Below are 27,826 nucleotides of genomic sequence, written 5' to 3'. Positions count from 1 at the left end.
GGAAAAACTTACTCTCTCTGCTTTTTACTGTTTTTTTTTTTTTTTTTAATTTCAAATGTATACTTTAATAAGTATAATGTATATAAACAATAGGTAAGCTTGTAGAGAAGCTGACCAAGATACATAAATTAGGAGTTAAAAATATCCATTTAAATTTTCTGTACTTCATTTTTTGCAGAATATTTATTAACATTAATATACAATTTTTCATTTGTCTTGGAAGTCCTTTATTGTAAAGACAATTCTTTTGTCTGATGACAAACAGCAGCCACAATGCTTATTCTGGACCTCCACGTTGGATAAATTCCATTTCTTCTTGAGATACAGGTTTCCTTCTGTATTTCTGAGGTAATGTTTTTATTATTTCTGCAGTGTCTGGTGGACCCTGATGCATCAACAAATCTGGTGATTTACTCCCCTTAGAATGCTGTGAAATTACAGGTGAGTGAGATGGCAGCCCCTCTGATCTCAAATCTTCTGTTACACTGAGTTTAGGATGGTCTCTTCTGTCTGGGAATCTTATTAATGGAGTATGTGGCTTGACTACCTGAACGACTCTGCTGGCAGACGCCATTTTGCTGCCCATCGTGACCCCCGAGAAGGGGCAGCTTCCGGAGCGCAAGCGAGCAGCTGTGGTATCGGGGAGTCCTGCTTTTTACTGTTTTGGAGTGGGATGTCCTGCCTTTGGATTTGAAGTCTGGAGCTTACACCATTGGCTTTCCTGACTCCCAGGTCTTTGGACTCAGACTGGAATGAGACCATTGGCTCTTCTGGGTCTCCAGCTGACTGGCTGAAGGTCTTGGGACATCTCACCCTTCATAACATAATGAGCCAATGCCTTCTAAGCAATCTCTTTCTAGCTGGGTGTGGTGGTGCATGCCTCTAATACCAGCAGCTCAGGAGGCTCAGGCAGGAGGCAAGTTCAAAGTCAGTCTCAGCTCAATTTAGTGAAGCCCTGTCTCAAAATAAAAAATAAAAAGGGCTGGGGATGTGGCTGAGTGGCTTGGCACCACTGGGTTCAATCTCTAGTACAAAAAAAAGAAAAAAGAAAAAAAAGAAAGAAAGAAAAAACCCAATAACATCAGGCATATTGTAGTTCCTTAATACATAATTTGAAACAATAGTTAAAAGATTAGCCGGTCAATTTTTGTAGCATAACTACCTAGATTCCAATAGGGATAGTCTCTTTAAGTGGGTCTCTTATATTGCATAAGCAGAGAGTAGTGCTTTCTTCAGGCCAAAGGACATTGGCTAATTCTTTATAGGAAGCCAAATGAGTCTCCTTAGGCTTCTTCTTGTAACAAACACCCACTAGAATTATGATTTTGGAATGATTTCCATTGCAAATCCCCTCTTTCGACACTTCTTTAAAAGGCAGCTGCGATATTTGGCTTCTAACCAAGGCCTGCTGCACCAACAATTCTCCAAATTTTATTTATATTTCATGTGCAGTATGTTCGAACTCTCACTTTTTCAGGTGCCAGATGCTGGTTTGGACACATTCCAGTGGAAAGTGCTTTCCTGTAAAATAATAAAAGTAAAATGTTGAACAAACCGCCTCTTTATACCAGACTTGCACCTAGTATACCAAAGTTAAGGACCTCTAATATGACTTCACTATTTCCCCAAATTTGCAATCCCCCAAATTCCCTTTTCACTACCTCCACTCCAAATACTTTGTCTTTTGGTTTCCATGGGATGTAAATGCTAACCTTCACATTTTTTTAGTGTTCACATAAAAATGTCAGAATGTAGAAATTTCGGTCTAACATGCTTTTGGTCATGCCTAACCCATGTAGCCACCCAGGAACATTTCAGATATGAGCTGGATGAGAAGATAAAGCATTTTAACCCATTTACAGAATTTTTTTTTAAGAAAAGGATTTGAAAAGATACCTGAAAACTTAATATATGTTCTGTTATTATGTTTAACAGGTTTTCACTCAAAAATGATGCTTTCTGTGTGTTTTATTATGATACTGTCTTTGCAGTGGTCAAAATTTTAAGCATAACAGTTTCCTAAGAATTAACATGAAATTTGCCTTTGTCATGGGGATCTTGCCTGCTTAAAAGCATTTCTGTCTAAAGAGCCTGCTTATGAAGTGAACAATATTTGATGGTTACTACGAATATATATATATAAATTGTAGAAGTTGCTGGTCTGGTATTGGCCTCCATCTCCATTTTCTTCATCAGTTAATGTGGTAATATTTCACTGAGCTGAAAATCTCTACAATTCCTTGTTCTACTCTAGACAAAATTGAGAACCTTAGGACTTGAAAGTTTGTGTCAAAGCTTGCAGTTAAGTTAGGAGGTTTAAATGATATCCTGTTGAGACCTGCTAGGAGGTGCGTGTGTATGCGCGCGCCTGGTGGGGGGGCTCCTTTGTAAATAGCAAATGTTCTGCTTGGTCCAGCCAGGCAACATTTTTCACACCTTGGGCGCTGGTAGAACTTTTTCTTTTTCACTCTTTCCATTAGATGGCGGTAGATACCCAAGAAATAACTCCAAAGCGTTGAGGGCTGATAGTTTTTGTTTGTTTTTGTTTTTTTTTCCTTTTGCTGTCATACGGAAGCCCTCTTTGGCAGGTGGGCACGAAATACATTTTTGTCGTGTTTGTGGGTAGGGGTGATTGGGAGCCCGGGAGACTTGCCAGAGACCACCTGTTTAATCAAGTTTCTCCCTAAAGATCAGTAGAGGAAAGTGATCAAGGGGTGGAAGATGGGGAGAGAGGGGAAAAGTGGTGGGGAGTGATAATGGCCAAATTGTTATATTGTGTAAATGTGCTTGGACGAATATGTAACAAAAAATCCCATCAGTATGTACAACTATAAGGAACCAATTTTAAAAGGGGGGGGGGGGGGGGAAAGGGTTTTCCCTAAGCATCCACGAACATTTTGTCAGTTGAGGAAAAATGTTTCTCAGCTATCAACAGACTTGATATAAGTTTTGAAGCCAATCAGGAGAGCAGCCAGCACTGATTTAGAGATGGCTGCGGTCGGCATCTGTTGTGTGTTTGTGGAGATGGAAGAGAGCCTTTCTTAGCGACCTGTGGACTGAAATCCCATACTGCGACCTGCAATCAGTTCCCTAGTACTTATGAATTCTTTCCCTTGTGTGCCTAGTACCTCAGAGGCGCCCAAGAAAGAGAAGAGATGGAGTCCTCTAGTCCACTTATAATAGAGAATACAAAATATACACAGAGAAATAACTGCCGAGCAAGACAGCCTGATAGTGATACTGTGTGGCGAAGAAACAAAATCTTGTAAGTTTTATGAGAGGTCAGAGGAGGTCGAAGTGTCCTTAGGGTTAAGCTTTGTGTGGGGACAGAGAATGGAGAAGGAGGTGAAGGAACAAGCAGGTGTACAGAACAGGGTGATGGGGAGGAAGAGACCTTTGGAGAAGTCTGGAGAGAATTTAGAATTGGGAGGAGAGAGGAAATGCGGACAGAAGTGCGGCCAAATCCAGTTCAGCATGATATGCAGCCTCAGAAAGCTCCGGCTCAGCGGACCCTTCTCCTGTCTTCACTTAGGCCCAAGGCATTGTGGTCATGGTGGAGCGTTTCAGGTCAGGTTTCTTTGGCCACGCGCTATAAGCCCGCGACCTCGCTCTAGGCGCCAGCTGCTGGGGACCTGCCTGGGCAGACTGCGCCTAGTCTACCCGCACCGCCTAGGCGGGCCATCGAGGGGGCGTGGCAAGCGTGGGCAGGAGGGGCGTGGCGTGGGCGGATTGGTGGGCGGGGCTCTCCTCACCCGCGCCCGCCGCCTCTGCCGCCGCCTCCGCCCGCCGCGCGGACCTAGGGAGCCGGGTAGCAGCAGTCTGCCCGCCCGCCGCCCGCGTGCTGGGGCTGCGGTGGGCCAGGATGTCGGGCTTCCTGGAAGAACTGCTTGGCGAGAAGCTGGTGACCGGCGGCGGCGAGGAGGTGGACGTGCACTCGCTTGGCGCCCGCGGCATCTCCCTGCTCGGGCTCTACTTCGGCTGCAGCCTGAGCGCCCCCTGCGCGCAGCTCAGCGCCAGCCTGGCCGCCTTCTACGGCCGCCTGCGGGGGGACGCGGCGGCCGGGCCGGGGGCCGGGGCTGGGCCGGGGCCGGGGGCCGGAGCGGCCGCAGAGCCTGAGCCACGGCGCCGCCTGGAGATCGTCTTCGTGTCTTCGGACCAGGACCAGAGGCAATGGCAGGACTTCGTGCGGGACATGCCGTGGCTGGCGCTGCCTTACAAGGAGAAGCACAGGAAGGTGAGCGGCGTGGGGCCTGTTGGCGCCCCCGGCCTCGAAGCGCAGCCCGCGCGCTCCCGAGAGTACGGTCCTCGCCGTCCCCCACTCTGCCGTCCCACCCTTCCCTTCCTTCTCCATGTTGGCAGCGCCTCCTCTCCTGTCCGTCTCTGAGCTCGCACCTCTATCCTGGGTTGGGGCGCCGGCGGCAACTCCTGGGTGCCGGTGTCAGGCTGCTCCCGCGCTGGGAAGTTTTGGCACCCCTTGGCCCCCTGGACCCCGCCTTAAACTGTGACCCCAAGAACATTCGTCCCCACATTTTGGGAGCCTCGCGAAAGGGTGACTGTTCTCCGGGATCCCTTCCTAGTGACCTCTCTCCACCTCCCTCTAGAGGTGCAGGGAAGGGACCCCCCTTCCCCCAACCACTTAACTCCTGGCGGATACCTGTAATGGGGTGGGAAGGGCGCTAGCCCCCTACCCATAATGCCCAAACCAGGAAGTTTCCTTTCTATTCGAGAGAAATCTTTTTTCCTGGGGCCCGCTCCCTCCCAAGGGACTAGGGACCTGGCCACCGAGTCCGAGGTCAGGCCACTCACTGCTCGCCCCAGGGAGGCGGTCACTAACCATGGCTTTGGGCGAGAAGGGAGCTTTCTTCTCTTGCCTTTTGCCGACTCTTTCCCTCTTTCCCGGGGCGGAATTACTGGCCTCCGGGGAGCTTTTCATTGTCTGGCTGTCCAGCCATCTCCAGGCCCAGGAGCAGTCTCATCCTTGCTAAGGCTCTCCCTTAGTTTCTGGTGGGCCACTGTTGTCTTGACATACTTGGAATTAAATGAAGAACTGATCCCATAAATGCAGATTGACTGGGAGAATGGGGACTCGAGGAAATATATACTTTGCTGTCAACTTATGGTTCCTCCCAGTTTACTGCAGAATTTAGTTTGGGTTCCTGTGTGTATCTGTTGGATGAAGATGTCCTTTTCAATCAAACAAATTCAGGACATTTCGTAATGAATGGTAACAGAAAAAGTTTTGGAGTGCTCTTACTTAATTAGCGTGTCTCATGCAGAGTGATTCCAACTCCTTCCCTTCCTGAGCAGAATCTCAGTTTATGGGGTGGACAGGAGGGAGACTATTCTGGGGTGTTTAGTTTCCTCTAGGGAGGATGGTAACACATGCCATGTGTTTCTTTTATGTGTATAGAATCTTGTTGAGAAGTATGATTTAGATTTAGTGAGAGCAAAAGGCTTGTACTGTGACCCCAAATGTCTCAAGTAAATCATCCATCCCAAGCAGGTACAGACTTGAGATTTAAAGTATGAAATACAGTTTAACAAATGTAGTTTGCAAATTTAACATTGGAAAAACACAGGTTCACTAACCACACAGAGGTAAGACTTTGCATTTTAACCTCTTCTTAGGTTATTTTGCCCATATTTGATTTATATGCTTGATAGAATATGAATATGCATGGCTAGTACTTTTTGCTTCAAAATATGAGAATCCTTTGTCTTCCTTGGTCATTTATATGACTATTTTGGGGAGAAATAATGTCAGAAAGTGATTTACCAAAATATATTTTTGCTCTTATGGCCAGTTTCTGTTGTAGACTACTTAAAATAATGTTGTAGTCTACTTAAAATAATGTCCTCGTTGAGCAATATAAGTGATTTCTGGCTTTTGAAAAAATACAAGGAATGGTAAAATATTACAGACCTAGGTCTATTGTGTTTTTTACAGAAGGGAAAATAAAATTGTTGGACAGTAAAAATGTGGAGCAAATTGAGGTGTTTTGGAAATCTTAAAGCTTTTCCAAAAAAGGGGCATATTTGGTATGATATAGGCCATTTTTGGTTCTCTCTACCCTAGCTAGTCCCTTTACACCAAACAAACAAACAAACAAACAAGGATTCTGTGGCTCTAGCATGGACCTGCTAAATTTCATCAGGATGAAGCATCTGAAGGACCCTGAGGGCCCCATTTGAAAATACAGTTTACGGTGCTGGATGTACCTAAATCCTGATATGTTAGCATCTTAAAAATTTATTTTCATTAAATTTTTTTGTTGTTGTTTAACTGGGGATCAAACCTGTGAGCTTTGTGCATGGTAAATATGTGTTAAATATGTTTTCTATCACTGAGCTATATCCCCAATGCCCCAAATTTATTTTTTGCTCAGGGTTTTAGTTTTTCTAACTCACATCCTAGAATTTACTTTTAGAGAAAACCAGACCAGTTTTCAAGGAGGTGGTTTCTGCCCCTGAATGTTGGTGAATAGGCAACTCAAGATCTGATCCCAGAAACATTCTTATTGGTGGTGATGTATACCAGGTAAAAAGGCTCCAGCTGTGTTTCTTATGAAAAACATACTCTTGGAAATTGCAAAAGCTATGTATTCACTTTGAAAGGAATTATTTTCCCTCCTTGAAACTAAAGAGATGTAAAATGAATTCCTCTTTTGTAACTGAGTTTTTGTCTCTTGTTTAAAATGGGGTGCATAGAATTCTGTGAGTTTGTAATGCTAATTTCACCCTAAGAACAGTGAAAAGCAGGGCACCCCCAGTTCAGGGCACTGGATGGATGAACACTTAACTTTTGTTGATGGATTCTGTTCATGTTGTTTCACCAACCATAAAAATAGCTTTAAAGAAGGGAATTTTGTTTTACACTGAAGGGAACCAAAGTTCCAGATTACTTTTTTTTTTTTTTTTTAAGTTCTCATTAACATTTGTTCTTTAAAACCACTTGTGTACTTCTTCCCATTGGGATAACAAAGGATATGGTTCTAATTAGTTATTGGCTGGCATTTCTCTAAAGAAAATTGAAAAATTATGTTGGGGAAAGGAAATGCTGTGTGGTATTTCTTTTTTTCTTCTTTATTAATTTCTCCTTTATATAGTAAGAAAGTCTAGGGATAACCATATATGTTCAGCCTGCATCTTGTCTGGCTCCTCTCACCTTCATTGAAGTTATGAGAAAACACTAAGTAAAAGAATTCCAGCATCTCTCTCTCTCTCTCTTAAAAATCTTTATGGAAGGTTGTCCTGTTTCTGCTTGTTTTAGTGGTAGGTACAAAAGTAATTAAAACTTCTTCTTTTTCTTTTTGGCTTCCATGACACACATTATTATATAGCTGTATAGAAATTGTAATTAGATGATAATAGAACTTTGAGTGCATTTGTAAGAGCAGTTTTGTCAGGAAACCTATAATCCTGAAGTTAAGGCGGTTAGTCTTGTTTTAATAAGTAGGTTGGTGGACATTTTTGAGATTTCTAAAGAGAGAGAGTGTGATGAATAGTTGGAAAGGGGTGAAGATTTGAACTTTGGGGATTGGATCTTTCCCTTTAGATGAGTTTAAGTCACTCAGCTGTCAAAAACTGGAGGCTGTATCTCCAGGATCCTCTTCAGGGTCAGAAGAGAGCACTGCTTTTCATTTTAAGCCCCAGGACCTGGCTCTACCTGGGTGCCTGATGGAAAACATTTGATCATTGTGGGTGCCACTGACACGAAAGGTGCAGACCAGTAACTTCCCTCCCAACAGGTTATTTGTCTCTGGCTTGGTCCCAGAACTTTCTGCATGGCAGAAAGGGAAGAGGAAGTTGGGGTGGGAGATGGGCTGAGTCAGGGGGCATCCCAGCCTACCTGCTTTGGTCTGGGGAAGTAGAGCCCTCCTTCAGATGCTCTGTATTGGGCTGCTACCCAGACTGCTCTTGTTGGTTCTTTGGTTCGGATTAAATCAGATGTGTGGACTAGAATTCACCTAAATCCTTCTGGCTCTTTGGGTGAATGGGATCTTGTGCCAACTCAAATCATCTATAAGTTCCATCTCTTCTACTCTTTCTCAGATCCAAATATTATGGCCAATAAAAGAACAGGGACAGATCACCTTATTTTTTCTTATTCACATTTTTTTTTAAACTGTGCGGGGAATCGAACCCAGGACCTCATGCATGCTAGGCAAGCACTCTACCATGTGCTACTCTGTAGTCACATCTCCAGCCCTTCTCTTCACTTTTAAGATGGTAAAAAAAGCTACAGTTTTGAAAATAGGGGTTTTTACCTTTCTCATAAAGAGCCTGGACCAGCCACTGGTGACTGTGTTTCTAGGATGTGGATCAGTTTAATAAAAGACAGCAGTCCAATTAAATTACTAAGAGCAGTGTTCCTTGAGAGGCTTTTTCCTGTTCCATTATTTGTAATGGTGTTTTTTAATCTTATTTTTCTTTTCTGTGTAGAAGCAGTCAAGTAGCTACAAATATCCTTCTGCCTGAGTTCAGATGTTGGTCTTCTTTTTTTTTTGATATTGGGGATTGAACCACTGAGCTATATCTCTAACCCTTTTCATTTTTTGTTTTGAGACAGGGTCTCACCAAGTTGCTTATGGCCTTGTTAAGCTGGCTTTGAACTTGCAATCCTCCTGTCTCAGCTTCCTGAGCCACTGGGATTATAGGTGTGTGTACCATCATGCCTGGCTGACTCTGCTTCTTTTATTTTTTTTTAATTTTATTAAAACTTTATTTTATTACTTATTTATATGCAGTGCTGAGAATCGAACTCAGTGCCTTACACATGCTAGGCAAGTGCTCTACCACTGAGCCTCAACCGCAGCTGGGGTTTGCTTTTTGTTGTTGAGGCTGGTTACGAACTTGTGATCCTCCTGCCTCATCCTCCCAAGTAGCTGGTATTACAGGTGTGTGCCTCCATGTCCGGCTCTCCTTTTTATTGACTATGGATGTTTGAGCTCACATAATGTTCCTTATCTATAGAATGGAGTTAATAATAGCACTACCTGCCTTACCTGATTGTAGTAAAGACTATACAAGATAACATACACTTGTCTGGCATATAGTAAGTGCTTAGTAAATGCTACTATTATTATTAGTTAACAAGTGATCATAAAATTTAGTAATTCATTTCATAACTTGAACCTTTGGAATGTATCACATCACAGAATTTCAAAACTGTTACCAGGTATATATGTGTGTGTGTGTGTGCGTGTGTGTGTGTGTGTGTGTGTGTGTGTATTTTTTTTTTTTTTTAGAGACTGCATTTTGAGTCATTGTACACAAATGGGGTACAACTTTTCATTTCTGTGGTTGTACACAATGTAGATTCACACCATTCATGTAATCATAAATATACATAGGGTATACATAGGGTAATTTCATCATACTATCTTTCTGTCCCCCAACCCCTCCCACCCCATTTTCCTCCACATCATCCAAAGTTCCTTCATTTTTCTCTCTCTCCGCCACCCCACCTCGTTATATATGGTCATCCACTTATCAGAGAAAATATTTGGCCTTTGGTTTTTTGGGCTTGGCCTATTTCACTTAGCATGATATTTTCCAACTTCATCCATTTACCAGCAAATGCCATAATTTTATTCTTTATGGCCAAGTAATAGTCCATTGTGTATATATACCACAGTTTCTTTATCCATTTGTCAATTTAAGGGCATCTTGGTTGGTTCCACAATCTAGCTACTGTGAATTGAGCTGCTGTGAACATTGATATGGCTGCATCACTGTAGTATGCTGATTTTAAGTCCTTTGTGTATAAACCGAGAAGTGGGATAGCTGGGTCAAATGGTGGTATATATAATTTTTTCTTTCTTTTAAAAAAAAAAAAATTCAAATCAATGACTTACAGACATGCAAGGGGATATGGTGAGGGAGTCGAAAGAGTGTCAATTGTGATTGAGGAGAAAGACCTCAGAGAATGAAACAACAAAAGCAGATGAATATACAATAATACTGTTCCTTAAAGTTCTGGGAAATTGCTGATAGGTACTGAGCTCCATATTTATATTTGCCAGTGAAACTCTAGACTGCTTGGGAGGCTGAGGCAGGAGGATCACTAGTTTGAGGCCAGCTTCTGCAACTCTGAAACTCTATAGATTGCTAAGCACTGAAGCCTTGGTATGATAATAGGTAACAACCATCAGGCACCCTTCTTGAGAGAAATTATGTACTTGGCAATCATTTTGTGGTTTCCCAAAGCCATTAGGCCTGTTTCCCACTGAACCTTGCTGCTCAAATCTGGGCAGGCTGGAGGTTGAAGGATTGCTGTTTTTTCACATGGGAAATGGAGAGGTCTGCTCTGGAGCAATAGAGACCACACCCCTCATGGAGCCACCTGCCTTCTCAGCTCTGGAATGCTGTAGGAGAGGTTTGCCCAGACGCTAACCACTGCTGGATTAATCCTCATTTTCCAGGTAGCGGCTGTCCACAGCTCTTGCTAACTGATTTATCTTCTGATACAGGTTGAAATGTGAAGCAAAGCACTGAGGAAGGCAGTGGATTTTGAGGTTAGCATCGCTGATTTATTTCCACCTGATTTCCCCCAACCCTCTTTTTATCACTCTTTCTTTTGGTAGAAGCCCTGTTTTAATATCTGCATAAATTGGAGGAAGGAGGCTTTTGTGTTGTGTACAGCTGGGGCAGGCAATGAACAAGTCCCTTGAGGGTTTTCTTTCTTTTTTCCTAATAAGCCTTGGGGGTTCTGGGGCTCCAGCTGCCCCTTTCTGAACTAGATTTGGCTCCTGACCGTGTGATTTCATTTCGGAGGGAGAGTGGAGACTTGCCTAGGTTGTGTTTTCTTTCTTCATGATCTGAATCCCGGTGGTGCACAGTGTTAACCACCGGGGTGCTTAGTTTTCTGTATTTCATTAATTTGTCATTATGCTTATTCAAAGGCACTCAGAGAAAATGGCTATGAATTTAGAATCTTCTTGTGAATCCTGACTTTCATGAGGCTCTTACGTGCTGCTGTTTTATAGCTTGTCATTATATTCAGAATAAATCAGTTCTTGAGTTCTGGGAGCCACCTTGCTTCTCTTCGATCGCCCACATCCTGAAGACACTGAGTCTGGTTGATTTGACCTCCTTAATACCTGTCAGCTCTGAGTCCATCTCTCCATTCCTGCCATCGCTGCCTCAGTTCAGGTTTCCTCTGGACCATTTCTACCAACAGCTTTCTCCTGAGCTTCCTGCTTTCAATATTGACCCCCTGAAATGGCTCTCAAGACCAGAACTTCTCACATGGTCTAGTTTGGGATCCATTTTTCAAAAGATTTACGGTCAGTTACACACTGATACATGGTCCTGCTCCATATGACTAATATGTAGCTTGAGCCACATGTGATTCCTTACATGAGTTGACAGCATACAGACTGGTCACTATCCTGTTCAACAAAATGAGCTCATGGATCACAAACTTGAATGTGGCTGTTTTGTTGAGCCGTCATCTTAAGCATTTCTGAGTGTCTACTCTGTTTTCTGTACTTAACTTTGTTGTGAACCAGTGACAAATAACTCACAGCAAGCACTGGTCCTTGGACCCCATGTTGATGGAGTAGCACTGCCATAGACTGTTTTCAGAAAGGAATGAAAAGTTCAGATATGCAAACCTGGGCTGGGGTGCGGCTCATTGTTAGAACACTTGCCTTGAGTGTGCCCTGGGTGTCATCCCCAGCACCACAGAAGAGGAGAGAGGGAAGGAGGAAATGCAACTCTGATCATGCCATTCTCCTGCTGAAGAATTCTGCATAGCCTTTGCTGTCATCTCCAGACTACTGGCCCTGACTCTTCTCCAGTCTCGTCTCTTACCTGTGTTACAGGACTCTACTGGACTTGCATTTCTGGAATGTGCTGTATTCTCCTTCTTCCTTACCTGACTGAGTGTAGAGCTTCCTGATGTCTCTGCTTTAGGTAGCTTTCCTGTGTCTCTTGAAATTACTTTTATGTATTTATGTATGTGTTGGGAATCAAGCCCAGGCCCTTGAGCATGCAATTCACATATGCTATATCTCCAGCCCCTATTTTATTTATTAATTTTTTACTGGGGATTGAACCCAGGGGTACTCTACCTCTAAGTTCCATCCCAGCCCCTTTATTTTTTTTTGTTTTGAGACAGGGTCTCATTAGGTTAACTTAGGGCCTTGCTAAGTTGCTGAGGCTGATTTTGAACTTGCAATCCTCTTGCCTCAGCCTCCCAAGTTGCAGGGATAGACTTTAAAAATTTTTCTTGGTCTTTTTTGTTAGACTATGAGCTCCAACCAAATGAAGGGGAAGGTGATTGGTGTTGAGGTGCTGAGAAATTGGATGATGTCTTGTAAAGCAGGCCTATGACTTTTAGATTGATAACTTGAAAACACTATAATTCCAGATTACGTAAATTGAAATGTGCACTTTCATTGTTACATAGCTTGATTTTAGTACTTAATGTTAGAATTGGGCCTTAACTGAACTGTGTTAATTGTATATTCTCTGTACAGTTTTGGGGTGTTTTTTTTTGTTTCTTAAGTGGATTTTTTTTCTTTGTTAGGAATGGAACCCAGCCCTGCACACATGGTCAAATGCTCTACCATTAACTACACCCCAGCCCTTAATGAGCATTTTAAAAAGCACTTAGATGAGCAAATAGACGTCCCAACTGGGAGAGTCCCAGTAGCTTCTTATGCAACTGCATTGCCCTGTAATTCTATGTTCAAAAATAGGAAAAGACTTGACCCTCCCTTTTGAAATGCCAAGTATCTTAGTCTGTTAAAGTAGTCTCATCTGCAGACCTATCATTCCACGCTTTTACATTTCATAAATAGTTTTTATTTCTCTAGCATCTTTCTTCTAAGAAGCTCAAAAAACATGCATATTACCTCTTCCAGCAAGTAGTAATCAGTGGATATTAAGTGTTTTAACTTTTCAAAGTATGTTAAGAATCAGAGAATTGAAGCAAAGCAAACTAATGATTAGATCCAGGGTCATAGTGTTGGATGAAAGAACTTGGCTGACCTCCCTTAAATCCACTCTGTCATTTCTGTTCATGAAATTGTATCTTAAAAATGTTCACATCAAACATGCTCCCTGGAAGGCGGGGCTGAGTGTTCTCTTCAATGTGGATTCCCTCTCAGTATGGGTAGAACACTCTGAAATAAGATAGAGGTAGTTTAACTGCTGAACACATTTGCTGTTACTCAGAAGACAGGAGAGCCTGAACTTCTTTTCTGTTGCTGGCTTTCCCTAGTGGTGGTTTCTAAGGGCCTTTTTAATGATTTGGCTTTTTTTAGTTCAGCCAGTGAAGTGCCCCCAAGTCCCCTTCATCCTATGCAAAGCCTGCGGGCTGCTTTAGTGCTTTTGTTCAGAGACAAAATTGAACTTCAGGTATCCTGCCGAGATCCTAGGACTAAATCAGTCCTCCCTTTTATGAGGTTTTCAGAAACGGCTGTTCTAACTTCCAGTGAAATCTCAAACATGTGCTTTCTGCTTTATGACAAGGAAGAAGTATAGTAATTGAAAGTTGCTCGAGTGCTGTTATTCTGAAGTGAAGCCCTGCAATGGAAACTTTTGTTCTGGGGCATCTGTGATTAAAAGCAAATGTAAATTTTCTGCAGCTTGCTGGTCATAACTCTTAGACCAGATATGCAGTGTATTTTCATATGGGCTATACCTCAGAAAATTTTTTTTCAAAAACAATTTAAGCTTAGTGTTCAGCATTCTGTCAAGTCTGTCGCCTACTCCCCTACTCCCCACGGTATTATTTTGATATAAATGCCAATTACAGGTAAATTCAAGTAATATTTCCACAGCTAATGATGCTTTTATCTTAAGATTGTTAGTGGATTATCACAAAGCAGGGTGTGACGAGTCTTGCTGTTCCAGGGAAGGGTTGTCTCTTTGTTTTCCTGGGAGAATTTTATCTCAATACATTGGTTCTATAGTTCTATAGGGTCCCCCCCCCCCCCTTTTTATGTCAATATCCCTGGGATAAAAATCTGGATAAATTCAATCTGCTTAAAATCCAAAGACATTGCCTTTTTCCCCTTTAAACATGATCAGGTCAAGACAGTTTTCTTTTGATCGTGGTGGCTCTCAGTGCAGCTGCCTCATCTGTTACTCATTTTTCAGGGTTTCATGTGAAATATAAAGATTGGGTGGAACAAGATGCAATAGGGAAAAAGTCACGACGTGACCGGCAGAGCTCTGAATGGTGTGAATGGAGGCAAGTGCAACGTCCTTCAGCTCTGGGCGTGTGTTTGACTGTAGCTCTGCAAATCATTCATACCCTGGGACCTTCAGGAGTGCTCCATTATTAGAAGAGAATATTTAAAATACATTGCCTAGTGGACGAAAAAGAGCTTTGACTCTGGATCAAGTTTTCTTAGTTTGCATCTCAGCTCACACTTTCTAGCAGTGACTTTGTGGCAAGTTACACAATTTCCATGTCTGGTTTTCTGATCAGTAAAATAGAGATAGCAACACCTACCTCATAACCCATTGTTAAGGGTAAATGAGCCAGTATTGGAAAAATGCTTAACAGTGCCTGGCACATAGTAAGTGCACTTCATCCCAGGTGCGTGGGCATTTATTCCACGTTTTATGGTTATTCAGATTATAAGAGAGAGGAATTCTCAGCCTTCCTACTTCTTTATGCCCCTCCCCCATTCCAAAGCACCTAGTTCTTTCATCTTCAGTTTCTTTTTTCTTTTCTTTTTCCTTGTGGTCCTAGAGATTGAACCTGGGAACGCTCTACCACTGAGCTACATTCCCAACCTTTTTATTTTTTTACTTTGAGACAGGGTTTTGCTAAGTTGCTGAGAGTCTCTGAGTTTCTGAGTCTGGCCTTAAACTTGTGATTCTCCTGCTCAGCCTTTTGAGTCTCTGGGATTACAGGCGTGTGCCACCATGCCAGGCAATCATCAGTTTGTTACTAGGATAGCTATAATGACTTGTCTGTTGTTGATTTGATGACATATCCGTTTTTGAATATGGGTATAATTCCAGGCCATATATTTGATGAGTCAATCAAGTGCTCAATTTTTAAAATTTATATTTTTTATTTTTAAATTTTGGTGTTGGAGAAGAAACCCAGGGTCTTGCAGGTGCTAAGCATGTATTTATTTTACTGAAGTGGTATTCAGTTTTACTGATTGGATTCTATTTTTGTTTTGAGCTGGGAATAGATGAGGGAAAATTTACATATGTTCTTCTGACATTTACTTATTTATTTATTTATTTATTTTTTGCGGTGCTGGAGATTGAACCCAGGGCCTTGTGCTTGACAGGCAAGCACTTTATGAACTGAGCTATATCCCCAGCTCCCTTTATTTATTTTTAAACTTCTTATGGACAACTTTAAACATCACACAGGTGGGGACAACAGGACAGTGAATCCCCATGAACCCACATGGGTACAATAGTCATCAGCTCATGGATTCCCCAGCCCCCACTGGAATATTTCGAAGACAATCCCAGACATACCATTTCCTTCATAAAGGTTTCACTAAGTGACTTTTTAAAAAACGTAACCACAATATCTAGGATACTTTAATATCAGCAAGTATCTAGTAAGTATTACAATTTCCCTGATTGTCTCACAGTTGTTTTTATCTCCCACAGTTGAGTTGTTTGATTCAAATAAAGTCTACCCATTACATTTAAACCATTTCTTAAATATCTTCACCTATAGTTTCCCTTCCTTCTTTTCCTTAGTTTTTTTTTTTTGTTGTTGTTGTTGTTCCTGTTCATTTAAAGTTTCTCTGGCTTTGGGTCTGCACCCTTGCTACACTTCTGAATTTTCCTATTCATGTTCTCTCTCTTACCTAAGTCTGTAGTTTCTTACATCCTGGCTTGGAAAGGTCCCAGCCTCCTGTAACTGAGAAGGATAGGCATAGGTTATCTTGAGGCCTGTGTAGCTCAAGGACAGTTGTCCTTCCCCATCTCTCTACTCTGCTTATATCTCTGGGTCCTGACCTTTGGCAGGCTGTTCCTCACATGAAGGCCACCAGCAGCTCCAGGTTTACTTCGCATCTTCTCAGATCCCCAGCCTGCTCACTCTCCCATCCAGCACTAACCACTGTGGCCAGGATGTGTAATAGCCCAACTGACCAAGTCTGAGTGACATCTGCACCTGTGTCCCCAGAGGGTGAGATCATAAGCTAGGGGACCAAACCTTAGAAAGGAGGGAACATCAAGGGAAATCAGGATGTGTTCCTAGAGGGAGTGTGCCCTGGAGATGACTGTGTAGTCTGTGCTGGAACATTTCTAGTGACCACACACACTGTCTACTGAGGAAGTCCATCCTTACATCAGCCATCCTCCTCAGGTGACCTCCTTGTCTTCAGAGAACCACAGGTAACTCTTCTGTCTGTCATTGCAAAATTCTAGGCTGGGGATGTAGCTGAGTGGCAGAGCACTTGCCTTGTATGTACAAAGCCCTGGGTTCGATCCCTTGTGCCACAAAAACAAAAATCCTTACCAAATGCAAAGTTTCTTTGGTTCTTGGATCATTTCTTGTATGACATGGGTTCATAGCTTCATCATCCTGAGTCTTCTCCAGTTTTCCCTGGGACCTTTCTTGTGTGTGTTTGTTTGCGGTGTTGGGGATTGAATCCAGGGCCTGCCTGCATGCCAGGTAAGTGCTGTACCACTGAACTACACTCAAGCCCTTCCTGGGCTTTTCTTAAAGAGTAGTCCCCACACCTGAATACAGACTCCACAGTATATGAACACAGAGTCAAGCACAGAGGGCAAGCATCACCCTCTTGTTTTAGATCTTACCTCTGTTTACCTTACTAGATCCCGAGATTGCATTAGATTTTCTGACAAGTCACTTCACACTGTGTTGACCCACTGACCTTTTAATCAACCAGAACTCTGAAGTCTTTTTCACCAATCATTGTTAATCATATACCAGAACAAATGAGAACAGAGTCTAAAATCTCATCTCCCTCATTTTCAACAGTTTATTTAGATTTTCCCAGTTGTTGAAGTCTGTTGAAATCATTTTGTATGCTGAGGTGGCCTTCACAATAATTAGAGTCCTTTGCTAGCTTTGAATTATGTGTGATCCCTTTTAGACCTTTATCCACACAGTTGATTTAAAAAAAAAAAAATGTTGAGATGGGATCATGGCACAGTACTAAGGACTTCCAGGCTAATCGCAGTTCGTTAGTCATTTGTTTAACCAACCTCAAATCCCACCAGTTCCAAATCTGACTAATTGTGTTACTGTCTAACCCACACTTATCCATTTGGCTTGCACATTTATTGTAGGAGAGCTTAAGACATAGCTTGCTGTAACTTAGATATTTACTCTTCCCTCTCTGGGAAAGATAGTCTGAAATGATTTTTGTTTGGTAAAACCCATGCTTGCTCATAACTGATCACTTCTTTTCTTGTGTGGCTAATAACTGTATGCTGTAGAATCTGTTTAAGGGTTAAGTTCAAGTCCATTGCCTGTAGTTTGCAGAATCTTTCCCATTTTGCTGTTTTGAAAATCAATACTCTCTGCTGGTTGCAGGTCATGAAATCATGAACAATGAATGGCTAGGTGATCTTTTTTTTTTTTTTTTTGCGGTACTGGGGATTGAACCAGGGCCTTGTGCTTGCAAGGCAAGCACTCTACCAACTGAGCTATCTCCCCAGCCTGGCTAGGGAGATCTTAATGGCACATTTTCTTCTTCTTGAATGTAATTCATACTTTAAAGGAGTAAAATTGCTGTATTGGCTGGGCATGTAGGGAGTGTGGGCACATTTGTTTCCTGCAAAAGATCTTGTAGGAGTAGCCATGTCCAGTTAACGCCTGATAGCATGTAATAGAGAGCACCCCATTGTCCAGGAGGTCCAGATCCTTCCTTTTCTAAAGGCTCTGTGGCAATACTGCCTGCCTTGTTCCTGACCCCAACACCCCCCTTCCTTCACCAGCTCATTAGGTCCTAATAGGGCCTGAGGGAGTCTTTTTCTTAATACTATTTCCCCCCATCACAAGCAGAATGAGAATCTTCCTGGCTAATTAACAGTGGCATTTTGTTTCAAAATTAGTAGTGGGCACCAACGAGCTATAAAGCAGCCAAGTACCCTGGTGCCTATATGTTGGTTTTTCTTTATATTCAACTTTTTAAGACAGATCAGTCCTTTATTTTGAAATAGATTTGTTTTCTTACTTAAGTGTACTTCCCTATTTAAGATTACATATGAATCTGTTTGGCACCTAAGAATTCTGACTATTCCAATGTTAGGCCTGAGGATGAATTGGAATTAAATTCCTTAAAGCACTTTCCTGGGGGGAAATCAGTTTGCTTAATTTGCACAAGGTCCCTGGCTTCAACCCTTGGATTCATTGTTTTAAGCTTGTACAAATGTTCTTAAGAGTAAAATACTACTTAATACCACTTAAACATATTGCCTTTCATTTGGATTTAGGAAAAGTATTAATACACAGAGGCTGTGGTGGAACACTCTAGTTTTGAGGCACTTTCTGAAGTGCTGCTGGCCTGTGAATGCTTTGGTGACTTTTTTCCTGAGGTCATCTGAGTGTGCTCTGCCACAGAGCTGGTAGTTCCAGGTGAATATAGATCCCTAGAATTAAAATCTGGTATGCCTTCATGAGGAAAGAGAGATTTGTCAGTCTCGTGTATCCAGCGCAAATTATGGTGTTAACTGCTGACTGTTTACATTAAAAGCCACTTATATTCCTTGACTCAGCATGTAGTTAATATGCTTTTTCCACATATTAACTTTTTTCCATTTACAAGAGAAAGCCAACATTTCTTAATTGTAAAAATAATCCTCTTTCCAAAGATAACTGCTGTTAATAGTGCTTTGCTTATTCTTTCAACAAAAAGCATGTGCATATATATGTAAATGTATTTTTTTTTTACATAAATTGATTTAGCATTTGAAAAAAATATTATTTTCTAGAATGGTAGTACATTAAAAAAAATTGGGCTGAGTAAGTGGCTTAGTAGGGTACTAGGTCCCTAGCAATGTGTTAAAAAGGAAGGAAGGAAGGAAGGAAAGGAATGAAAGGCATGCAGGGAAGCCTCACTCGCACTGCTGACTGTAGTCAGCAACTACCATGATGCATTTCATGTATGTCTCTCCAAAGGTGTTTGGTAATCTACAAGCATATATATAAGTATGTGCCCCTCATACACATGCTTTTAAATGGATCGTGCGTAGAATCTTGACTGTCATGACAGTTGCTGTATAGAGACTAAAAATATCATTTGCATAGCCCTGTGATAACTATGGGTGATGTCTTCTTATTAACAAACCCAGCACAGAAATGAGGAAAGAAATCCCCAAACCACTACTATCCTTAGAAGGAAAATGACTCGTTGTGACGTGTTCTGGGAGTACACTAGTCTGAAGGAGACCTTTGAAAACAGTTTCCCTTTCCTCCAAGAGGGGCCCCTCTCTAAGTCTGACATAAAGCAATGAGAAGACAGTGTCTGTCAAATTCCTACTGCTGGGCCCTGCCATTTGGGTAAATTAAGAGGTTCATTCTCTGAGGCTGTCAGTTTTCCCTTCCAAGAGTATTCAGATTTATCCAGGGACAAAAGACTTCCCCGTGCACAGACATTTGCATTATGCCTGACCTTTTGTAGTAGCTAGCATCAGGCAATTTGTATTTAGTGTAGATTTTTACTTAGTAAACTGTGCTGTAGTTTTAGAAGATTCACTATCCTTGAAATATAAAAATATGAAATAGTTGTGTTAAAGAACTCATTTTCATTTTAGAAGGATCTTCATTGTATTCTCCCCTGCCCAATCTTAGGAGTGCATCTGTTGATTTGAGAAAAATGTTCAACTGTTACATCATAAATAGTCTACCAGCCAGGGGTGGTGATACACACCTATAATCCCAGCTACTTAGGAGGCTGAGGCAGGAGGATCACAAATTCAAGGTTAGCCTACGTAACATAGCCAGACATGTCCCAAAATAAAAATTAAAAAGCACTGAGGATGTAGCTTGCCTAGCAAGTATATTGGCCCTGGGTTCAATCCCTAGCACTTCAAAATCCTTTTTTTTTTTTTTTTTTTTTTTTTTTCTAAGGATTGATCCCAGATGAGCTTAACCACTGAACAACACCGCCAGCCCTTTTTATTTTTTATTTTGAAACAGGGTCTTGCTAGGTTGCTTAGGGCCTTGCTAAGTTCCTTAGGCTGACTTTGAATTTTTGATCATTCCGCCTCACCCTCCCAAATTGCTGGGATTATAGGTGTGTGCCACCACACCCAATGCAAAAAAAAATTTTAAAAAATATACATATATTCTTATGTAATGTTACAAACACTTATTCCCCTTTTCTCCTGAATGCTGTGTATTCTCTTCTCTATAAAGTGGCTGAGAAAAGTTATAATTCATTTGGTTTCCATGTAGGCAAGTTGCTTATGAAAAATCAAAGGGTTGCTATGGGAATGTTTATTAAATAATACATGGATAATAGACATTGTGAAAGGTAAGCTTTTCAAAGATCCAGTGAACCTGAAAGGGGGACTTGATTTCAGAATGGAAAGAAAACTGGGCGTGGTGGTGCAGCCCTGTAATTCCAGTGACTCCTGAGGTTGAGGCAGGAGGATCACAAACTCAAGGCCAGCCTCAGCGATTGAGACCCTGTCTCAAAATAACAGATAGAAAGGGCTGGAAGGGCTGGAGATGTAGCACAGTGGTAGAGGACTCTGGATTCAATCCCTAGCACCACTTCAAAAAAACACCCCCCCCCCCCAAAAAAAAAATGGAAAAAGTGTCAGTTTGGAAGTAAGAATTTTTGTTTTAAATGTGAGAAGAAAGATTGAAGTAAATATGCCAGATTACTTATTGTCATGTTAGGATGGTGGCATGTGTGGGCAGTGGGTGTCTGATTTTCAGATGTTCTGAATATAATCAGTTGTATAATAAAAGTATCAGTATATGCAAAGAAAATAATTTGACTCTTTCCTGAAAGGGCTTGCATCGCATCTTGTTTTTGGCTGCTTTTTTTTTAATATTTATTTTTTAGTTGTAGGTGAACACAATGCCTTTATTTTTTATTTTTATGTGGTGCTGAGAATTGAACCCCGGGGGCTCACGTGTGCTAGGCGAGCGCTGTACCACTGAGCCACAACCCAGCTCTTGGATGCTTTGTTTTAGTGTAAGGTTTTCTTCCTCCCTTCAATCTGGGTAGCACCTGAATAACTCGCTCATCATCACCTGGTATGGAGCAAAGGAACACGGATGAGGAGCACCAGCTCGCAGCCACTGAGTTTAAGATGACTTTCTGCAAAGAATAACTTGAAAGTGACCTTTTCAGATGAGAGCTGGGTAGTCCAGTGGATTAAGGAAGAAAGATATTCCAGATATAAATAACCATGTGGGAACCAGGGGGAAAGTTGAGAAGGAGGAACTTCATTTGATCCTGCTAAAGAGAGTAAGAATGGGATGGAGGGAGATGATGTCTATTTGAAAATTGATGAGCGATGGAAGCCGCCCATGCTCAGTGGGAGCGTTTTTACTTATTTAAAGGGAAGCAGAAGTTCCTTTGCCAGAATCTTGAGAAAATACGTTTTAGGTGATGCTGACTGGGAGGCGTGATTTCATGTGGGAAGACTTTGTGAAGCAGGCAGTGGTCTGTTTGCAAGGTGAGGTTGGGCCCCTCTCGGGTTTGGGTTTGGAATGAGAAAGAAGTTCTGGATTCCAGACATGCCACAGGATAAGAAACAGATGCTGTTTGTACCAAGGAGGCCAAACTCAAAACACAGAATCTTATCCTAGGCCAGGTTGCAGAAATACATTTTCTGTAAGCTTCCTTAGAGCATAAAGAAGATACTCGGTGTTAATGGCTTCTGTTTGTTAAGAAAAATAAAGGAAATTCTAGGAATTTTCCACTGCTGTATGATATCGGTAGAGGGGAAGCAGTGACAGGGTCTATGAAGCTCTCAAACTAGATTCCTCGCTTAGTATATGCTCATACTACAGACACCAAGTTTGTGCTTTTCATTGCCTGGTACGGGCACTGCCAAACCTCGGTCAGTCATGTGTTTCCTGGGCATCTCATTTGCCTCAGGCAGTGTCAGGATGCAGAGAAATGAATGACAAAGTCTCTGCTGTCAAAGATATTTATGCTTTAACTTGGGAGATAAGGCATGAAATGTATATATAAATTCAGAATCTCCATTGGATGATGTCCTTTGTGTTGGTTCTAATAGGGATGGGATTGAAAGCAGGAGCTCCAAGGACCCAGAGTCCTGTGACCCAGAGTTCTATGACCCAGTCAGACTGGAGGCCAGTCCCTCAAGGATGACCCGGTCCCATCCATGTGTTCTACTCTCTAGCTTTGAGACCTCAGGCAAATTACTTCAGTCTTTCTGAACCTCAGTTTCTCCATCCGTAATATGGGAATGAGAGTAGGGGTAGCTACCTTGATTGCTCTGGAGGTTTGAGGTGATGAATAATATGAAAAACCCTGTGCATCTTGCTGGGCACACAGTATTTGGTCAGGTGATGGTCACTGTTGCTTTGTTCCACCAGACCCAGAAAGTTTCTGAGGGCAGGGATTCTGCTCTTCATCATCATGTCCTTCTTACCATATTTTACACCTTTTATTAATAAAATTTGGCACAAGTGCTTGTTGAAAGAAAGAATGAATGGTTTGGACAGAGGTCAGAAGGGTTGGCAGAACTTGGGTGGGAAGAGGAATGGAATTCCAAAGACAAGGGTGAGTCTCAAAGTAAAGCAAAGCCAGAGAAGCTTGTGTGTGTGTGCTGTCATGATAATTATACAAATGCCCTTACTGCATAATATTGGGCAACGTGGCCATTGAGTGTTTCCCTGTAAAGGATGTTGGGAATTCAGTAACTTTATTTACAGATGAGAAAACTGAGGCCCAGAAAGGAGGTGGTCACATGACCGAGTAGCCTCTAAGTTTTGGGTCTCCTTATTGCTAGCTCAATGGTATTTCCTGACATTCTTCCTGGTAGCGCTTTAAAAAAAAATCCAGCTAGTGTCTGTAAGTCATTGCCAAATTTTGCTTGTAGAGAAAAGAGATAAGCGTTCTGAAAAGAGGGAAATGCGGCAGTCCTATTTTTCCCATGTGAGTTTATGTATCCTGGCTTCTAGAAAGTGGGATGCTTTCCCGGTCCCAGGAGCCTGTTCCTGAGAGCGGAGCCGTTTTCCTGTGGAAGGACTGGGGTCAGGCCCGGGACTTGGGTCAGACCTCCTATGTGGAAAGCCTCAAGTGGCTATAACTCATGCTGAAAAAACAAACATGTTCCTTCACTGGACAACAGCACAGAGCTCTTAAGGAGGGGATTACCAGGGCCAAAGTATGTGAAATGTAAAGAAAAGAATGTAAAAAGAGCCAGGTGCTTCAGTGTGTGGATCGAGGCTGATGGGGCGCTTAAGTGTCAGAAATTCCATTCGGATGACTTGATGGCCGTGGTATTTTTTCCTGTTGGGCCATTGAGGAAGGGAGAAGAGGCCTGTCATCCTGTGGCCTGTCCAGGCTGTTAGCATGTTGTGTTGTGTTGAAGGATAGCTGTGACCTGAGTGGGACCTTGGCACTCGATTCTGGGGCCTGGAGTCATGGGAATTTGCCATGTTGCTTTGAGGAAGTCATTCCAACCCGGGCAAGAAGATAGGTGCTGGAGTAGGAGGAAAACGAAAACATGGACACATATTTGTTCTGAGACTTGAGCATTTGGAAAGGGGGCTACTGGGTCACACCTGAGACTTTACTAGAGGGAGAATTTAGATGTTCTGAAACCCAGGAAACCCAGGAGTGGGAATCAATTCTAAAGCCAGTTCTCTTCATGAATCATCTTGATGTATTTTCATATATTTTCTGAAACCCAGCATGGGTCTCCTTGGAGTTGATTTGCAGTTTGCTAAACAAAGAGGAAATGTATCATGGAGTCACGCACCCCCGTGTGCAAGCCTGATTATCTTCTTTTAGGTGACTGTGTGCAGGCGCAGCCATATCCCTCCACGTGATTAGATGCAGTTACTATTGTCTCCCACCACTCTGAATTCCTCAGAGTGGTCACACTCTAAATAAATTCTCTGTGGACAAATAATTACAACTCATTGTAGTTTGAACTCAGTAGAAGTTAATATGATTATGTCTACCTGGAAAGTTGATGGATTTACTTACTGCTGGGTGGGTTGAAATTATACAAGGGTTGATTCCTTTCTCACCTTTGTTAGAGATGGTACCGAGGGGGTGGAGAGGTGTGTTGCATCTGAAATAACTTGTCCTGTTTATGGTGGTGATGGTGGAATCCTGTTCCTTCGTTTGGACTTCAGGGAGCTACCAAGATATCTCTGAGCCAAGGTGTTCATACTATTGCCACTGATAACTGCTTCTGTTTGTTGAGTCCTTACTAAGTTCCAGGGATCACATTGTTCAATGCTGTTTGTATATTATCTCATTGGATCTTCATAACAATCCATGAAGTAGGTATGTCGTCTCCCTTATCCGTAGTTTCATTTTGCAGGGTTTCACTTATCCAAGATCTACTGTGGTCTGAAAATATTAAATGGAAAATTCCACAAGTGAACAATTTATAAATTACACACCATTCTGAAAAGCATGGTAAAATTTTGCACTGTTCCATTTTTGCTAGGATGTAAATCATCCCTTTGTTCAGTGTTCGTACACTGTCTATGCTACCTGCCTATTAATTATTTAGTAGCCTTTTTGTTTATCAGATCGATTGTTGCTGTGTCTTAGTGCTTGTGTTCAATTAAGCCTTATTTTACTTAATAATGGTCCCAAAGCACAAGACTAGTGATGCAAAACACTACCAAGGAAGGACCTGTGAACTCTGGTACTGTGTGGTGATACTGCAAGGCGTATGGAAAAAGATGTAGTACATATAAGGGTTGGTTCTATCTGTGGTTTCAGGCATTCTCTGGGGTCTTGGAATGTATCCCCACAGTATTTAAGACACTTAATTCAAAGGTTAAGTAATTGGCTTAGAGTGGTGGAGTGGGATTTTCACCCTCAGCTTCTAGCCCCCAAACCAGTCCTTCAGCCCCTCTGTGTCCTGTGGCATGCTGTTTTCTGCAGCTTTGCTCCAGGGTGGAAGAATTTCTACACCTGGGTTTCCAGGCAGGGCCTGCCTCTGGATTTTTTCCCATTCTCTGTCAGTGGCAGATCTGGGCTCAGCATTATACCCACAGTGCACCAATTTTCTTCTCTCTCTCTCTCTCTCTCTCTCTCTCTCTCTCTCTCTCTCCTTTTTTCCTTATGGTTTCCCATGTTACAATCCTTAAAACCAAACTACAGTTGATTCTTGTTATTCATGGTAGTTACATTCTATAAAGTTTGTTGCAAACACTAAATTAGCAAGTACTGAAGCATTGCTCCTAGGGGACACACAGGGTTGGGTTTCTGTGAGCCTCCACTTGGTGTTTTCATCTACTGATCAATACATAGCCTTGTTTTATGTGTGTTTCTGTTTAAAGACACCTTATTGTGTGTGTGTGTGTGTGTGTGTGTGTGTGTAGTTGATTCATTAACATTAAGCTGAGCTCACTGCCAACAGCACTATATTTAGCTCATGCTTGAACAAAACTTATGAGCCTTCTTGACTGAGGAACACAAGACAGCACTTTAGCACTGCCCTTTGGGGCCATTTTTCAACAGCAAAATCAGAAACAGAAAGCAAAAAATGTGACAAATGTGGCACTAAATGGACCATGAAAGGGACATGCATAGTATGAGCTGAAAGAAAGAAGAGTGTGACTTCTCAACCTCAGTAGGAACCAGGTTGTTGATAGACTTCAATTTTTCACTACTTTGCCCGTGTCTGAAAATGACCACAAAGGCATTTTGAACACTGATTTTGGGCTGACAAGTAGATTTTAGTAAGTAGGCCAGTTCGCAAATACAGGACCCATGAATGAGGAGGAGGAGGAACTGTACCCATTCCTCCAAAATGTTATCCTAAATGTGTAGAACCTCTGTGGTTCAGGACCACTTGGTTTTAGGGCCCCTTCCTTCCTCAGGTGACTTTACTCTCCTCTTTAATCATCAAGCTGTAAAAAAAAAAAAAAAAAAAAAAAAAAAAATTAGGAAATATAGATTTGCAAAATTAAAAATACTCATTCAAATTCCACTAATCAAAGATTGTTTACATTTTAGTTTTTACATATTATCTTTACACACACACACACACATATTTATGTAACTGTGTGCTTAAAACAAACTTGGTACCACACCATAGTTATTTTTGTGTACTCTGCATTTTGCAATTCCTCATGGCTGGAGCCTAAAGTGAAAGGCAGAAGTGAGTGGTGAGAGACGAGACCAATGGGCAAGTTGGGTCAAAAATGAAGGGGCATCTGAGCTTGGAACTTTGTCCTGATGGGGGCCACTGATGGGTTCTAAGCAGAGATGCTCCATATTGAGATTAGATGGATAGTCATGGTAGCTATATAAAGAGTGAATTTGAGGACAAGCGGCAAGAGCCATGCTGTCCAACAGAGTAGCTAGTAGCCATATAGGATTATAGAGCACTTTGAGATGTGACAAGCCCTGATTCAGGTATGCTGTGTTAAATGTACACCAGATAGTGAAGACATTGTATGAAAAAAAAAAGAATGTAAAATGCCTGAATAATTTTTTAGTATAAATTACATGTTGAAATGATAATCTTGGGAAATATTGAGTTAAATAAAATAGTGTTAAGACTGATTAAGTTTTAAATTTTATTTTTTCTGTGTATGTGTGGTGCTGGGAATTGAACTCAGGGCTTCATGCATGCTAGGCAGGCACTCTACGATGGAGCTACATTCCCAATCCTCTTTCAATTTTTTAATGCGACTGCTAAAATAATTATAAATTTCATAGATTTCTGTTGAACAGCAGAGTGGAAAGGTGAGATGCGAAAGGCTACCCCAGGGCAGTAGGGGTGGGAAAAGGGAATGGAGTTGAGAAGTGTTAGGATACTTGATCAACAGCTGGATGAGATGGAGGAAGGAGTTAATGACAATGAGATATGAAGCAGGTGTCACCAACTGAGGGGGAAGGTGGGTTTGTGAGGGCTGTTCAGGCAAATAAAAGCAGAAATGTTGAGCTGTTTAGTTGCTTGGATGATGCTCTTCAGACATTAGGTTTAGCCAAGTCATCTGCAAAATAGAGTCCTGAGAGGAACTGAGAGTCTCAGAGAGTGTGCGGAGATGGAAGAAGGTTGCTTGTGAGAAGAGTTCTGGGGAACACCAGTAGGGGCCTCAGGACCAAACAGCAAAAGAACAGAGGCCGAGGAAGGTGCTTCAGAGAGGGGTGAGCAATGATATAAACATGAACTATAAGGAAAGCTTGAAAATATAACTTGTTTTTGTCAATGTTAGAGAGGTAGTAGAAACCTTCATTTAGCAATTTCTATATTTGACTATTGTTAATAAAACACTTAACATTATACAGTCTTACTTTGTGCTAGGCACAGCACTAGAGATTTTATACAACAATTGCCCGGTGCACAGGGCACCAACAGATGTGAATACTGAGGCCAGAGCCCTGAAGGATCTTGCTCAGAATCCCTTAGTCAATGTCACCTGTGAAGCACTAACACAGAGCTGTCAGACTTGAGCCCCCACAGTTTGACTTAAAATTTTTGGCAACCCCATCCTTGTCCTGGCAAGAAGTAGGTAACTGTCGTGAGTTTCTTGGAACACACAGGAACACACACACACACGCACGCACACACGAAAGAAAGAAAGGAAGAGAAAAAGAAAGATCTACTCTCCTTTTAGTGCTGGCCTTGGGATGGTGACAGATGGCAAACTGTACAGAATTCTGCATTCCAGGGGACTGAGGTCAGTGCATGCGTGAGCTATGTGGCACTGCTTTCGGGG

General features: G+C 42.0%; 2 protein-coding genes across 2 annotated transcripts in view; one reads left to right on the top strand and one right to left on the bottom strand.

Annotated features, from left to right (window-relative positions):
- Positions 1 to 203: 203 nt before the first annotated feature.
- Positions 204 to 645, bottom strand: LOC306655977 (alpha-ketoglutarate dehydrogenase component 4-like). The gene has a single exon (XM_079130737.1). It carries the CDS (start codon positions 584 to 586, stop codon positions 278 to 280), a length of 309 nt encoding a protein of 102 aa, XP_078986863.1. The 5' UTR covers positions 587 to 645; the 3' UTR covers positions 204 to 277.
- A 3,113-nt stretch (positions 646 to 3,758) lies between these two features.
- The window catches only part of NXN (nucleoredoxin), a 149,233-nt gene continuing 125,165 nt past the window's right edge, over positions 3,759 to 27,826 (top strand). The window contains exon 1 of the mRNA XM_079130898.1: positions 3,759 to 4,234. Coding sequence (XP_078987024.1) covers positions 3,863 to 4,234 — 372 coding nt within the window. The 5' untranslated portion in view covers positions 3,759 to 3,862. The remainder of the gene's footprint in view (positions 4,235 to 27,826) is intronic.

Source organism: Sciurus vulgaris (assembly GCF_902686455.1).
Source record: "Sciurus vulgaris genome assembly, chromosome: 3".
NCBI lineage: Eukaryota > Metazoa > Chordata > Mammalia > Rodentia > Sciuridae > Sciurus > Sciurus vulgaris.
The sequence above is the reverse complement of the archived record's forward strand: the minus strand, read 5'-3'. Positions and strand labels throughout refer to the sequence as shown.

What these genes read in the sequence shown, in the direction of transcription:
- LOC306655977 (XM_079130737.1), bottom strand. Translation starts at nt 586, where the DNA reads ATGGGCAGCAAAATGGCGTCTGCCAGCAGAGTCGTTCAGGTAGTCAAG.